Below are 14,539 nucleotides of genomic sequence, written 5' to 3'. Positions count from 1 at the left end.
TGCAAAGCTGCTTGTTTCATATCGCGTTTAGAAGTGAGAGCGTGTAACCTATAATCTGTCTGTGAGTTATATATTGCTGGCGAGCACACAGCCTGCTCGTGCACCGTGTTCATTCATGTACAGTATATTTAATCCGTGAACGCGCTTTCCTTATTCCTGGAGAATTACGTCATCGCAATGCCCAGAGTCCTGCAGGAACTTGCATTCAAATGCCCACAGCAGGGTGCTGTTAAGTGTACTGTTCCCACTATTGTATATAGGAAAGGCACACATCGAGACTATACTGAAAAGCAAGTGCAGGCTGCAATCTGAATAAATCGAAAATCGTGTGGAGATGTCAACACTCCTACATCACCGGAAATCCCACAAAATCCCCGAAAATAACTAATAGAACCATATCCACTTGTTTTTGGTCAAATAATTAAATAAAGAAGAAATTGTAAACAAAAGTTTTCAGGAATAAAGACAGAAAGAAGAAGAGCCATAGGAGGCTGTGCAGCCGTGAGGGGGCGGACCACTACAGGCGCGCTCCGCACGACGCGCGTCAGCGCCGGCGCCTCGGCAAATAACCTCATTCTGCATACAGGCTGTTATATAGTGGCTCTTCTCCTCTTGAATTTGAGATAGCGGTACAAGTGTGAGTCACAGTTCAAGGACCACCATGGCTGCACTGTCGGGGGGTGAGACGTGCATCAAATACCTGATGTTTGCCTTTAACCTGGTGTTCTGGGTGAGTCCGAAGCAAGAAAATATTTTATTCTCGTGTGCATCCTGCCTGTTTTTCTACGTGTGTGTGTGCGTGTAGGTGTGCGAACGTGTGTGAGGTTTGCGTAGGAACATGCGCATTCGTGTGAGCGCAGGTTACTATAGTGAATAAAATTACACGGTATAGACGTCCCAGATGCAGAATAGTGCCGAGTGCTCACGGTGTGTGTCTGTTACTTATCCCCGGATTGTCTGAGCAGCCGCATGAATGAATTATGGCTCTGGCTGCCACTAAATACAAAGTGTCCCAATGTTTGTGGAGACCGTGCGGGCTGGAGAATAATCCCCAGTGGCCAAGTGACCCAGTTCCACCGCGCAGACTAGCCACTAGTGATGGGTCGTTCGCGAACGAAATGGCTCTTAGAGCCGGCTCTTTGACGTGAACGACGCGAGCCGGCTCCTTATCGCGAGCCGTCACGTGGTTTTTTTTTTTTTTTCTCTCAGCCTCTCTCTCGCACTTTTTTTCCGCTTCACTCTGCACGCGAGCCTTGTGCTTTACGCTGGGCAGAGGGGGGAGGGGCGGTAGTTACACTCAGTAGCACAGGAACAGAGCCAGAGAGAGAGAAAGAGAGGCAGGGACAACAACATTAGAAAGGTATAGTAATCATCCACAACTATTTTCGGTTGCAGATGATAAAGGATTGAGAAAGTTTATTCATGCAGGTCCATATGACAGAGAATGTGCATGTTCTTTTAGTTTTCATATTATAATTTATATTTAATTGTGTTGTGGTTTGCAGTGTTTTGTGTTCTTTTCACTTTAAATTTGTGAAAGGAAAAAGCTGAAAATTTAAATAGTTAAAACTTGAAATGTGAATAGTTGATTTTTATATTATATGATTTATTTATTACATTTTATGTGGAGTGAATAAATAAAAGTATATTTACGGTGGCCCCTAGAGACAAAGCACATACAAACTTCAAATCACGTACGAACTCTGAAGCATGTACAAACTCCAAAACATGTAAAAACACGTACAAACTCCAAAACACGTAAAAACACGTACAAACTCCGAAGCACGTAAAAACTCAGAAGCATATAAAAACTCAGAAGCACATAAAAACTCAAAACACGTACAAAAGACAACAGAAGTGCTCCAGGATGCTGGGCGCAGTGTTGAGCCTTTGTTATCTTGTGGCTACACAAGCCAGCAAGTACCAACGACCGGATTTGGTGTGTCGTAGTAACAGGTAAATGAACTTTTTTTTAAATTATTTGAATATATATATGAGTGCCTGTGTATAAATACACAAACAATACACACATGCTTTCAATTGTGTAATTTAAGTGATCTAGTAGCTCTGCTTTGGAAGTTCAGTTCATGCTAGAAATGTGTTTTGGAGTTTGTACGTGTTTTGTCTCTAGGGGCCACCGCATATATTTATATATAAACATATATAAATAAAACCACTTGTTTTTATGTTAGTAATTCCTTTTGTGCATAATTTTATATTATTGTTAATAATAAATTAATTAAAGCAACAAAACAACCTGAAGAGCCGGTTCGGAGCCGAAAGAGCCGGCTCTTTTTAGTGAGCCGAACCGAAAGAGCCGGGTCTCTAAAAAGAGCCGGAAATCCCATCACTACTAGCCACACTCTGGAGTTTGCGCGCATGGCATTTTAATACTTGCAATGAGGGGGAGGGGGCTTATTGTGGCCGAGATATAGCCCCAAAATTAAGTAATTAACATTTCCGCCCCTAAAAGAGTTGTTAATGGCAGTCTGTCTACTTGGCGGTGTGCGCGCGCACATGCTTGTGCGTGAATGCTAGATATCCCATGTAGGTTATGTGTGTCCCGCTGTCCTGCGCACCCGCAGGGTGTGTCTTGCTGTGCGTGTTTGAGTGGGATGTGTGCGTGTGGTTTCAAATGGTTGTGTTGCCTTTTATGCACGTTTGTAATCTGCGACGCTATACATAGAGCTAAGTGTAGCATTAATTACAGGGCAGACAGATTTCCCACAGCATGTGAACGCTACGTGTGAGAGAAAAAAAATAAGTTTTGAGTGTTAATAAGATTGATGAAAATAGGTCATTAGAATCACTTTTTAAAAGTCACAAATGTTTCGAAATGGAGAAGCTTTAGGAATACAATACATTATAAATTACAGTATAACTCTTAATCAGCAGAATTTGTCAACACACAGGGACGCTTCCTTATAACTAGCATCCTCATTTAAACAAAGACACTTCCCTTCTGAGATAGAAACTAACCAGGGTCAAAGCTCAGTGCAGCTTTTGTGTCAGTGCACACAGAGCAGAGTTCGCAAATTTTGCTTGGACTGGATCAAAACCCACTTCTGGGTGCAGCAGAAGCTGTAGGTGTAATGGGAAGCAAAAGTCGACCCATTCACTGTAGGTACGAGTTCAGATACCAGAGGATTAAATGTGTCGTCAAGCAGGTATTTTAGGAAACGTTTACATGCCTGGACACAACCCCTCTATCTACCAGATCATAACACCCTCTAACTATACATGGAACAACAGGTTGAAAGAGAAGAGTTACTTTGGCCACTCCCTACCTCCATAATCAGGTGACTCTGAAAGGCACGGTATTGAGAATACTCTCTCTTACCACTACCTTTGCGTTGGCTTCTTCCTGGAAAAAAAGGCACTACTTTGTCACAGTGGTGAACTGTTTAATGTGACTCAACATGGCTCTCGGTGGGGGAATCAAATGTGTGAAATATCTCATGTTCATCTTCAACCTTTTCTTCTGGGTAGGTGTATTTTGCTTTTTAATTAATTAATTATTATTTAAAAAAAATTTTTTGATCTGGTGGTTTGTGTGATAAAGAAAAGGGGAAATGTTTCAACTTGTGTTACAGTTCTGTAACAAATTTCTACTAGCTAACATATTTTAAAGGATACAGGAAAACTGCAGCAATATGGCATAAAGTATTCAAAACAAGAAGCATTTGTCAAAACGTGAGAAGAAAAGGCAAAGTGACACTCCCACGCTTTCAAAAAAAAACTGCGTGCCACCTTTCTTCTCAAAGTTAAACATTTACCAACCTATCTTTGCCGAGGCTTGTAAGTGGCCTTGTACACACGTTTTTTAAAGTCCTAAACTCTGAGTTTTAGAATACTTTCTCCGCATATTTCAAATAACTTGCTACTATGTGTTCATGTTAAGTGAAAATGTTAAAAGGAATGTGTGCAAGCTGTGGCCATGCAGGCTCCCTTCTCTGTTATCTGTCTCAGAGCTTAAGAATCAAAAGTGTAATGTTCAGTTTCAGTTTACTTTGGGCTATTTGTTTTATTTTGTTTTTTAGAAACATGAAGCTGTGTAGGTATTGAATTGTAATATTTGTAGGTGTTTTTTTGATTGATTTGTAGACAAATAGAAGTAATTACTGTGAAAGGAGAGTTTCCACAACGAGGCACTGTTTATTAAATTATATTTGAAGATTTCTGTTTGAGTACTGCGAAACTGTAAGGATGAAACCAGGAGAAACAGCTGGTCAGTGCAGTGTTTAAAACTCAGAGGCATAATTGTTAACCGATGCTTGCTGATTAGGTTGGCAAGCGGGGGATGGTGCATGCATGGACATGAAGAGAACTGAGTATGAAGAGTTTTCTTCTTGACTCAACTTTTAATGAGCAAACAGTATGCAAATTGCATGGTCCAAATTGCAATATATCTTGTATGTGACAACATATATTTTTGTGTGTTGCAGCTCGCCGGCACTGCTGTATTAGCTATAGGACTGTGGCTAAGATTAGACCAGAAGACCAAAAGCTTATTTGAAGAACCAGATTCTTCATATGTGTTTTACACAGGTAAGATGCAGGGATGTTTATTATATCATAGCTATTTATATAAAAGCTATTTATTCTTCTCTGTATATCACATGTGTTGTGTGTGTGTAGGTGTATATATTCTGATAGCAGCTGGAGCACTGATCATGGTGGTGGGCTTTCTGGGATGTTGTGGTGCCATCCGGGAGTCCCCCTGTATGCTGGGAACGGTTTGTACCACTTAATAATCTTCATAACTATCATATTCTATTAACTAATTTTGATCTAACTAACATAAAAATTTTAACTGTCTTAGTGATTTCACTTAGCTGCACTTGGACTTTTTATCTCACTGTCACAAGTGTGCTTTACGGACGAACCTTGGGCTCACTCAAAAGATATGAGATGTCTGCCTTCATCTTTGTTTACTGAACTGTGTGAAGGCCACGGAAGAGTCTCTTAGATTTCTCTGCACTAGCTTCCACCATCCTGCTCCGTCTGGCCATAATCTTCTCTTCTCGTATTAAACCTCTCAAGAGGAGGAGTAAATGAAAACTGAGTTTGGCTACCCTCAACTGACCTTATGTGTTCATACATGGGCGCAGAAGACATGCGCGCAAGCATGCCTGGAAGCAAACAGTCAGCTGAGTTTAATTTAGTCTTTTTCTTTCTGCAGTTCTTCTTCTTCCTGCTAATCATATTTGCCATTGAGGTAGCTGCTGGAATCTGGGGATTTTCTAACCAAAGCCAGGTAACATTTTAACAAATTATAATGCTAACTATCAGGTTGAAAACACTTTACACAGACCTAGTACACTACAGGAATCCATGTGAGAAAACACTGCCAGATCAGAAAAGACAAACCAAATCCAAAAAAGCGAGTCGAGTGAAGGGGTTTGGAGATTTATGTGTCTCTGTGACATATATTATATCACCGTTTCTCCGTTTACTGCTGTTTTGCAGGTGGTGAATGATATCACAGGATTTTACACACAGACGTACAACAACTACAAGTCAAATGGAGACGAGCACCTCAAAGAGACACTGCGGGTGATTCAAGCTGAGGTGAGTCTCTTTCTAATTCAGGCCGACTCTGATCTTATCCAAAAGAAATTTGTCACCTACGGTAGAGTCAGATAAATGTTGTTTATTATTTCTAGGTGAAACTGGTTTTCTAGGACAGATTTTTTTTGTATTACCGTTCTTCATGAGAATTACTAAGATCAAAACCACAGCTGCTATGTGTGAAGCTAAAACTGTGAGATGATTACACACAACAAACTATACAGGTAGTACAAGGAAAACGTGTATCTAGTGATAACAACACATCTACCACCTTTTCTAAGTCTCACATCTTAACATGCTGTATCTCAGGCTTAATGTCTGCATTAACATGTGTCGCAAACGCTATTAAGAGAGGTGCAGGCTTTATTTGGATGATCTGTATAAAAAGGATGGACATGGTCTCCAAAATGAAGCCTTAAACCTCCATTCTATCTAATGACCAACGATGAGTGATTCCTCAGATATATATAACCTTTTACAGTAACATAAATGACAGCCCAGGGTGTACTTCAGTGTGTGAGTCTACAAACCATTAGGTGATGCCACGGTGACTATGTTTAACTTCCTAGGACCACATTTTGGGTTGTGTAGACCACAATACTAAATTTTGCTCTACATAGGGCCTGATATCCACTTACAATGACATTATACTGCCACTGTTCTATCAAAATTTAAAATGAATATCCTCTTATGTGGACCTCATTTTTCTCAGAAACAAAAATCAGGTGAAAAAAACGGTGATTCTTTGTTTTTACATTCATCAGGTCCCAATCAGCCCAAATAGCAAAGTTAAATTAAAAATGCCAAAGGAGCTTGCAAAGAAAGCTGTCTGGAGACGCCTTTCTTTGCAAGCTCCTTTGACTACGATGACCTGGATGACTGAGAACCTTCACAGACTTAAATGAAAAATGCATGCCATGGAAAAGCACATTTGGGGTGGGGTGAGGGTGTGGGATGGGGGGTCTCTGTTTTCATCTGCATTCATGGTCATCATGTTCATTTACAACATATATTCATATATGTTTACAGCTGAACTGTTGTGGTCCAAATGGGAGGTTAGAGGAAACAAACACAGAAACTTGTCCAAAGGGGGAGCTGCTGGAGGAGCTCATTACTAAGGTATGACTATCCTGTGTGTGTGTGTGTGTGTGTGTGTGTGTGTGTGTGTGTGTGTGTGTGTGTGTGTGTGTGTGGATAGAGATGGAGAGTGGAGAAATCAAGAGGCATGCTGGCATGCTTCATCTCTCTGAGATCTGTGGCAATTACTGTAAATCAAATGCATAATCATGGTCCAATGTGTGTCATAAGTCTGTCAATCTTCCCTTTGCAGAGCAATCCCCTAGTCTCTTTGCAGTGTTACCATAGCAACGGTGGTTTACAGGAGCCCACATGCCCTCAGGCTGTCTTTTATGTGTACCATCCCACAAGTCATGTTCAGAAAGCTCAAAGAAATTATTACTATCTTTTGCAGAGCTGCCCTGATGCCATTGAAGAGGTGTTTAACTCCAAATTGCACATCATAGGAGGAGTAGGCATTGCCATCGGGGTCATTATGGTGAGCGCATGATTGGTTTAACTCTTAATGCTATTGTGCTGAATGAGGACAGTCCAGAAATGAGCTCAAAACTTGTAACACTCTTTCTTACAGGTGTTTGGGATGATCTTTAGCATGCTCCTGTGCTGCGCCATCAGGAGGTCCAGGGAGGTGGTGTGACACCCTCTCAAAGTCCTCATTAATGTTGCATGATGTCATTCCTAGAGTCCCACGACTCTCCACTGCCAGTAGAAACACTGCTCGTTAAAGGGGGGGATAAACTAAGCTTAGGCTGGGTGCACATATTTCTGATTGCATTATACGTCAGCCTTATCTGTGCTGCTGATGCTTAGGCCCACTTTCCTGGACTAGATAGCTGTTATGTGGTTATAAGGCCCAATTTTAAAATGGGTGTCATCTGTTATTCAGTGGCAGTGTAGTAAAAAGAAATGTGTACTTTTGTGGTGATTTGACTGAAATTAGTGTGTGAACAGCTAATTATCTAAACAAAACATGATACTATTGTATACTGATAACATTTCTATTGCTGTCACTTGGGGTCATCTACTAGCAAGAACATGGTCCAGATATAAAAAAACAAACACAAAAAAGCAAACACTTCTGCACAACACAGCCGCAGCAGTTTTACAGTTCCTTTTTTCATGCAACTTCTTAAGTAAAATTAAGGTGACGAGTAGCCAGCTGAATACCGAGCTGTTAACTTTAACCAGCTTGGTGCTAGAGTAGCATCTTGATTCCTTTATTTTCATGACATTTGATTTGTTCCTGGTCCTTATCCTGATTTGTGTTTGTAAATGTTTTCCTTTTTGTATTTGTAAGATTTCTAATGTTAGCTGTTTATATTTTTACGTGCAGTTTGACGATGCATTTTGCAGTGTTCTCTTCAATTTAGAGATTGATTTATATCATATGCACTGTTTCACAGAGACAAAATTTAACAATAAGCGCCAAATAAACTAAAATGTACTGAGTCGACTATGAGTTTACTGTAACAATCATAAAGTTTATTTATAGAGAAAATATAAACAATTCAGTATAGGAAAATAAAACGTGCCAGCAAGGGAGCATTTAAGCATTTAAATAGAGAAATAAAAGTGGACCATAAAATAATATGACCTGCAATTATTCCCAAACGCTGTAATAGTAAACAAGTTGGAGAACATTTAACTGCACCTGTTCTTAGGTCACTTGGTAACATTCATAACTACAATGAAAATATAAGAGTTACACTGATTCACTGTTAGACTGAGCTTTATTTACATTTTAGATTTAGCTGCTCACGATACAGCATGCTGCAAGAGTTAGACGTGCGTAGGTGTCTCCATAGGACTGACAACAATGACAGCTACACTCAAGCTTGTTTCCTTTTTCGCAGTAGGAAAAAGAAAAAAAAACATTGGGAAAACTCCCTCAGCTTCCCCTTCTTTGATATTGGCAGCTATCAGCTGACTGACTCCCTTAGAACACAAACAAAGACAAGAAGTGTCTTTGTTTCTTAATTGTGCTGTTACAAATATTTTATGGAAAGTTTTTGTCTTCAAAACTAATGACACGGTAGTTACGGTAAACAGTATGACTAGTTAATGTCTTTATGACTCACAGTTTCCATCTAAAAAGCGGCGAGTATAGAAGTAAATAGAGTTTGTGTTCCTCTGATTACAGCACAAGGAAGCATGCTATGATTTGGTTGTTGACAGCTGGGTGTTGCCCTTCTAAATGCCTCAATCGTTTTTTGGAGATAACACTGATTATAAAAAAGGACTGTTTTGTGAGATGATCTGTATTTAAACCGTTTGTGTAAGGGACAAACTAGCAAGGGAATAGGCCAGGAAAATAGAAAAGGAGAAGAAATTTTAGAGAAAATCTATGAATATGAATAATACTGAGAAAAAAGGCATTAACACATTCTCGCTTGGAAGGTTTGCAACACATAAAAATATTTCGCAACTGCACATTCCGTATTACAACAGTGTTTAATGCCTTCTTTTTTACTGCCAGACCTTGCCTTGATTCAGGACAGGATGCTATAGACCACTTTAACATTTTACTGCCACAGAAACTGCAACCAACCACAACATGGTCATAAAACTGAAAATACCATCTGTGTCTTGCAATAAAAATATATTTTGTTGGAACAAAATATACACAGTGGCAAGGTGAATAGCACTGGTTGCCTCACAAAAAGATGTTCCTGAGTTTCCACCACCATGTCGGGGCCTTTCTGTGTGGATTTTGCATGTTCTCCTTGTGTTTGCAGGGGTTCTCTCCAGGTTCTCCGGCTTCCTCCCACAGTCATGCAGTCAAGACATGCAGTTAGTGGGGTTAGGTTAATTGATCATTCTAAACTGTCCATAGGTTTGAATGTAAGTGTGAATGGTTGTCTGTCTCTATGTGTTAGCCCTGCAACAGACTGGCGACCTGTTCAGGGTGTACCCTGCCTCTTGGTCTATGGTAGCTGGGAAAGGCTCCAGTTCCCCCGTGACCCTGACAAGGATAAGTGGAAGAGAATGGACAGATAGTTGGATATATCTTGTGGGTATAGAAAAATCACTGTGCCAAAAATGTATTAAAGTGCTAAGTATTTACTCCATCTTTGACATGAGGGAGCACTGAGAGAAAATATGTTTATGGCTTTTATCTTAACTAAGACACAATCTCAGTCCTCGCCTTCGTCCTCTGTACCCTCCCAGGAAGTCCTGGTGAGTCTACGCGACTGGGTGTGTAAAGCAGTGTGTGTAGGCAGGACAGCGTCCACCTTAAGGAGACTTGCGACACACTGCAATACAGCAAGAAGTAGCTGGTATTTACAGGAGACAGATTCAAGGCCCAGATCCAACTCTGAAACTTTTGACAATTTGTCACCCTCTCTACAACAATGCAAGCTTAGTTTACCATCCCCCAGAGGCCCTTCGACCTGTATAGGGCTTATAGTATTTTCTCGTTTATATACAAGGCTAAAAGGGTGGGAATCATTTGGAAACTTACTAACAAAACTTATGACCCTTCTTTGAGACTCCAGGAAATGGTGCGGACTGTGAGAGTAAATCTTTTGAGGCACGCTCAGTAGGGCATTTGCCAAGAGCTGGGAAACAGAAGCATCTATATTTAGGTCAGGGGAAACTGAGCAACTATGTCCATGTTGTAGGAGGGCATAGTGTAAGAGAAGCTCAAATAACCCACCAGCAGATAAAACACAGCCTGGCTTTAACACACACTTTTGAATGGGCTGTATAGCGATGGATCTGTATGCGGTTTCCTCGGTCAGACTGTCTGTATGTAAAGATGCGCCTTTATGCGACTGCAGGGTGCTCTTTGATGTTGTGGTTGCAGCTGCATGCATGGGCTCCCAAGTTCTAAGTAGCATGCGAATGGCATCTTGTAAAGCACATGCATACTGCTCAATCTGTCCTTCCCCTGGGGCACAGATGATCAGACTGCAGGGTTTGATGGTGATTCTTTCTTCCGAGTCCTGGAAAGCCACATGGACATACCTGTGGAAGAGACAAAACCCATACATTAAACTAAACAAAACAGCATTAATTCCTGTTTTGGAGATTACAGATAATGCTAAACTTCCTGTTGCTATCTATAATATTATACGAGCACACTACATTACTCAAGACGAAGTGTGTTTTTTATACCTGTGGGCTCCGAGCTGTATCGGCCGGCAAAAAGCCAGTGTGGCTACGTGCTCTGATTCAATCATTGAACAGTCCCAGATTGGAGTAGTTCCACTTAGCTGGGAAAACAGAGAAAGTTCATCTTCACTGACACATTCTACAAGGCACATCTCTGCCTGTGTGGCTAAAGCCAGGACAGCAGCAGACTGTTTTACTGCAGACAGAAGCACACAAACACCCAAAGTCTGCAGCTTCGCAATAATACCCTGCAGTGAGCTTTCCATCCAGGAGCTAAAGTGTAAAATACTTCTCTCCTCCTTCATTCTGCCTCTACATCCCAACTCAAGCACGTCTCCTGTGCTGAGCAATGTTGGTTGCAGCGACCCGGTGAGAACTACAGCTTTAACTGGCTGGTGGTCAGTCTTAAGCGGTGGCGTGGCAAAGTCCCTGTGGATTACCTGCCCCTCGATTAAACGTGAAGAGCGGACAGGAAAGCCCGACACAGGTGTATGGAGGGCAGGGAAGTAGTCGCTTACAAGCTGCAGAGAGAATGAAGGTAGTTGATTTTTAAACTTCCAGTGACTGAGCAGCTCACATGTGAGGTGACTACTGAAGTCACAGTGCGTGTAACCACAGCGTGTGTGAAAAAATGATCTTAGCAGCTTTTGAACACAGAGATTGTTTGTGAGAGATGGCGTTTGTGCTTCCACAGTGAAATCTTCCCACGAAATGCAGCCTCCATAAGGGACCACTCCCGTAGCAATGAGCTCATCCAACTCCTTCAACCCAAATGCTAGCAGTTTGTCAGCCAAGTGTCTGGCAGTGGAAGCCTCTGCTGCTTTTGTTGAGCTATAAGAGTGTGACACATTAGACTCCTTGCTGGCTGCTGCATGAATCAACCGTAGCAATGATGCCAGCAGCAGGATAAAGGTTTTGGATCCATCGCCTGTTGCAGAGCTATGCTTCCAGACACACTCCACCACCATCCTAAAATGAGGAACACACAAACACGTCACCAAGGAGTTAAACCTAGAAAAATATGTATAATCATTCAAGTAAATGTTTGACTGTTAACCTGGCCAACGGATGCTCCAGATGTAGTGCCGTGAGAATGCGTGTCCCACTGCGGCTCAACATCGCCTGTCCCGTGTCTCGTGTGAACAGCACCTGTCCTCCTTCAGGGCCAAAACTGCGAAGGATGACCGCCTCCAAGACACCGACTGCCTGCAGGACATGTTCCATGTGTAAGTGCCCCAATGGCGGCATCCTTTCTCCCAGGAATGAGCACAGACTGAAATTTTAAAAAGTCAGAATTTAAACTGCGACCTGCAATAAATAAATAAATACATAATATATACAAACCCAGTATTTTTATTCTTTAAAACATGAACCCTCCTAATTAAAACACTATTTGGATTTACACACAACATACTGGCTCGCTGTAAAGCGGTATTTAAACATTAGTGTTGCATGCAGTGTAGGAAAGGTGTCAGGATAAATCTACCATGGCTGCCTGTGCTTGGCAGACACTTAAAAGCCTTTCAGAGGATATAGAGACAATTAAGTAGACAGGTCTCGACTGCCAAATCAGATATATGGTTGGTAGACTTGGGATGGCTGGCGGGCCATGATTTAATTAAGGGATCTAGGACTTCATGTGTTGGAAGTTGACCTGACTGCTTAGAGAAGCAATGAGAGGGCGTAACTGTAGACACTATTAGATCCTACCTAAGTGAGAAAGCAGTAATGATGATGAAGAATGTTAACAATATCTGACTCAGAGGCGTGGCTGCTTGTCTTTTTTATATATGTGGAAACAGGAGCCACACTGGGATAGAGTGGGTTCAAAGGAAATCGAGGTTTGACTTTGACTGATCGTATAATGACAAAAACCAAAATTAGTGCAGTTGAGGGTTTGGAGATGTAATTGCAAAGGAAATCCAAATCCAGCTTTTCTGAGAAACACAGAAATCTTGGCAATGTGATAGATCCTTAAAAGCAAAGTAAGAAAATCAAATCTATGACAAATTATGTAGGTAGGTTAGAGAGTGGAGAAATATTATTTTGGTTTACAGATCTATTGGTTTCCACACTAGAAAACTGTTTACCCAAAAGCTATTGAACCATACTGTATTGAACAATATCTATAACAACAATGCTTAGTGAATATTTTTCCGTTAAACAACATTAATTATTGTAGCATGTTGACCTATGTTTGTATCAGCCACTAGATGGCACTGTGTTGCTGCAATGTGTGTAATTCACTCGCGAGCAAGAAGCTCCAGAGGAAATGGAGAAGTAGACGAAATAAAGTGGAATCGGAGCAGAGATTGGTGTGTGCGTGCAGTTAATAAGAAGCTCGGTATACATACAAAAACAACACAATTATTAAAGCATGGCAATAAATATATAGTATGCAAACCATGTTTGTTTGGTTTTTTCTCGGAGAGAAACCGTTTACTTAATGAAACAGAAATTATAGTTTAACAAATGGGCAGAAATAACAGGAAAATGCTCAGATCTTTGTCAAATAAGTAAAACAGACCCACTGCCTGCAGTGTACAGCAGGGGACTCATTTATATGTGTCACACACGTCATTTGAACGGTACGTAACACTGAACCAGGAAAAGCTGTGCAGTAGAAAAATAAAAATTAGGTTCAAGAGGAATTTACCTAATAAATCAAATCTGACGCACACAAATCTCTATCTTGTTAGAAATGTCGATATATGACTTGTATTATTATGTATTTTCAGTGGCTTTTATGTATTTTATGCATTGTAATCTAAATGTTGACACTGTGGGCCATCAATATCGTGAAAATAAGCAGAAGAGTTCTTCTCCCTGATTAATCATAAACGTCTCGGCTCTTACACCCCCCCCCCCCCCCCCCCCGACCTCCACTGCAGCGCACTTCCAGAGTCTCGAGACAAGGCAGGCGTACTTGCTTCTAGACACGACTTATGATGGATATCGGATTTAGGGATATTATAGGGAAATTGTTAATTTCTGGAGGAGGTGCACTTGCTCAAAAGCCTAGCACAGTTAGCTTTACCGATTGGGGCGGACTATATTCAGTTCTGCTCTATGAAATGTAATCGTCGGAGATTCTTTTTTTTAACTACTGTTCTTTATCTGCCAAGACCATAAAAACCACAAATAAGAGTTTCTTAGCACGAATCGTCAACCTTACTGTAGCTTTAACTACAATATACGGCAACCGGTATCATAGTTACTATGGTTACTATGCTAGCTACGTTAGCCAAATAGCTAGACTTAGAAAACAATTGAAACCACCGGCGGTTTCCGCCAGCCTATTTCATTTAAAAAATCCGGGTGTGTTTTAGAATATCTTGAAATATACCTTCTCTGATTTCTAAAAAAAATAAAACGTGGCTTGATTTTTCAGGACTTTGCTCACCGTTAGTTAGAAAGGATCGCTCGCCTCTGTGCTTCTTCTTTGGTTGAGGTACCTTGGATTAGAAATCGCTGCTTCCACCTAGTGTATCCAGCCAAAAATGATCACAGCTACACGACATTTGTTGATCTCTTTCCAATGGTTTGCAATTTAATATACATTTAGGAAATACTGCCGGATAAGTATACCAGATATACTTAGTTGAGTTCTTTCCCCGCCACCACGCCACAAAATACAATAACGAAATAACAACAAAAAGACTTTAGTTCATATCAAAGTTATATTTATTTTATCTCTCTTAAGGCTTTCCAGGCTGTTCTCGCTCCTGTCGTTAGCTGATGTTTGTACGAGACTTTATTAGCGACAATGAAAACA

General features: G+C 40.9%; 2 protein-coding genes across 3 annotated transcripts; one reads left to right on the top strand and one right to left on the bottom strand.

Moving 5' to 3' along the window:
• The first annotated feature begins 624 nt into the window (after positions 1 to 624).
• Positions 625 to 8,069, top strand: cd9a (CD9 molecule a). Of its 2 annotated transcripts, none has more exons than XM_085357387.1 (8): positions 625 to 730; positions 4,446 to 4,548; positions 4,639 to 4,736; positions 5,183 to 5,257; positions 5,470 to 5,571; positions 6,601 to 6,690; positions 7,043 to 7,126; positions 7,220 to 8,069. In XM_085357387.1, the coding sequence occupies exons 1-8, from the start codon at positions 662 to 664 to the stop codon at positions 7,283 to 7,285; spliced, it is 687 nt and encodes a 228-aa protein (XP_085213513.1). In that variant the 5' UTR covers positions 625 to 661; the 3' UTR covers positions 7,286 to 8,069. The 2 variants fall into 2 exon arrangements, with proteins under 2 accessions (XP_085213513.1, XP_085213514.1); XM_085357388.1 differs by lacking the exon at positions 625 to 730 and adding an exon at positions 3,378 to 3,485.
• Positions 8,070 to 9,782: 1,713 nt separating this feature from the next.
• bbs10 (Bardet-Biedl syndrome 10) lies at positions 9,783 to 14,199 on the bottom strand. Its single transcript, XM_085357386.1, has 5 exons — positions 14,168 to 14,199; positions 11,822 to 12,037; positions 10,768 to 11,733; positions 10,019 to 10,617; positions 9,783 to 9,970 (listed from the first exon to the last, which is right to left on the bottom strand). Exons 2-5 carry the CDS (start codon positions 12,010 to 12,012, stop codon positions 9,783 to 9,785), a joined length of 1,944 nt encoding a protein of 647 aa, XP_085213512.1. The 5' UTR covers positions 12,013 to 12,037; positions 14,168 to 14,199.
• Between the last annotated feature and the right edge of the window lie 340 nt (positions 14,200 to 14,539).

This window comes from Diplotaxodon limnothrissa, linkage group LG7 (genome assembly GCF_057381915.1).
Source record: "Diplotaxodon limnothrissa isolate DT_005_m linkage group LG7, D_limnothrissa_male_GT1.1, whole genome shotgun sequence".
In the NCBI taxonomy this organism is placed as follows: domain Eukaryota; kingdom Metazoa; phylum Chordata; class Actinopteri; order Cichliformes; family Cichlidae; genus Diplotaxodon; species Diplotaxodon limnothrissa.
The sequence above is the reverse complement of the archived record's forward strand: the minus strand, read 5'-3'. Positions and strand labels throughout refer to the sequence as shown.

What these genes read in the sequence shown, in the direction of transcription:
- cd9a (XM_085357387.1), top strand. Translation starts at nt 662, where the DNA reads ATGGCTGCACTGTCGGGGGGTGAGACGTGCATCAAATACCTGATGTTT. An exon ending in TGCGGGTGATTCAAGCTGAG is followed by an intron (nt 5,572 to 6,600) that starts GTGAGTCTCTTT and finishes ATATGTTTACAG; the next exon opens with CTGAACTGTTGTGGTCCAAA. An exon ending in TGGAGGAGCTCATTACTAAG is followed by an intron (nt 6,691 to 7,042) that starts GTATGACTATCC and finishes TATCTTTTGCAG; the next exon opens with AGCTGCCCTGATGCCATTGA.
- bbs10 (XM_085357386.1), bottom strand. Translation starts at nt 12,012, where the DNA reads ATGCCGCCATTGGGGCACTTACACATGGAACATGTCCTGCAGGCAGTC. An exon ending in CTGGAGCATCCGTTGGCCAG is followed by an intron (nt 11,734 to 11,821) that starts GTTAACAGTCAA and finishes TCCTCATTTTAG; the next exon opens with GATGGTGGTGGAGTGTGTCT. An exon ending in ATACAGCTCGGAGCCCACAG is followed by an intron (nt 10,618 to 10,767) that starts GTATAAAAAACA and finishes TCTCTTCCACAG; the next exon opens with GTATGTCCATGTGGCTTTCC.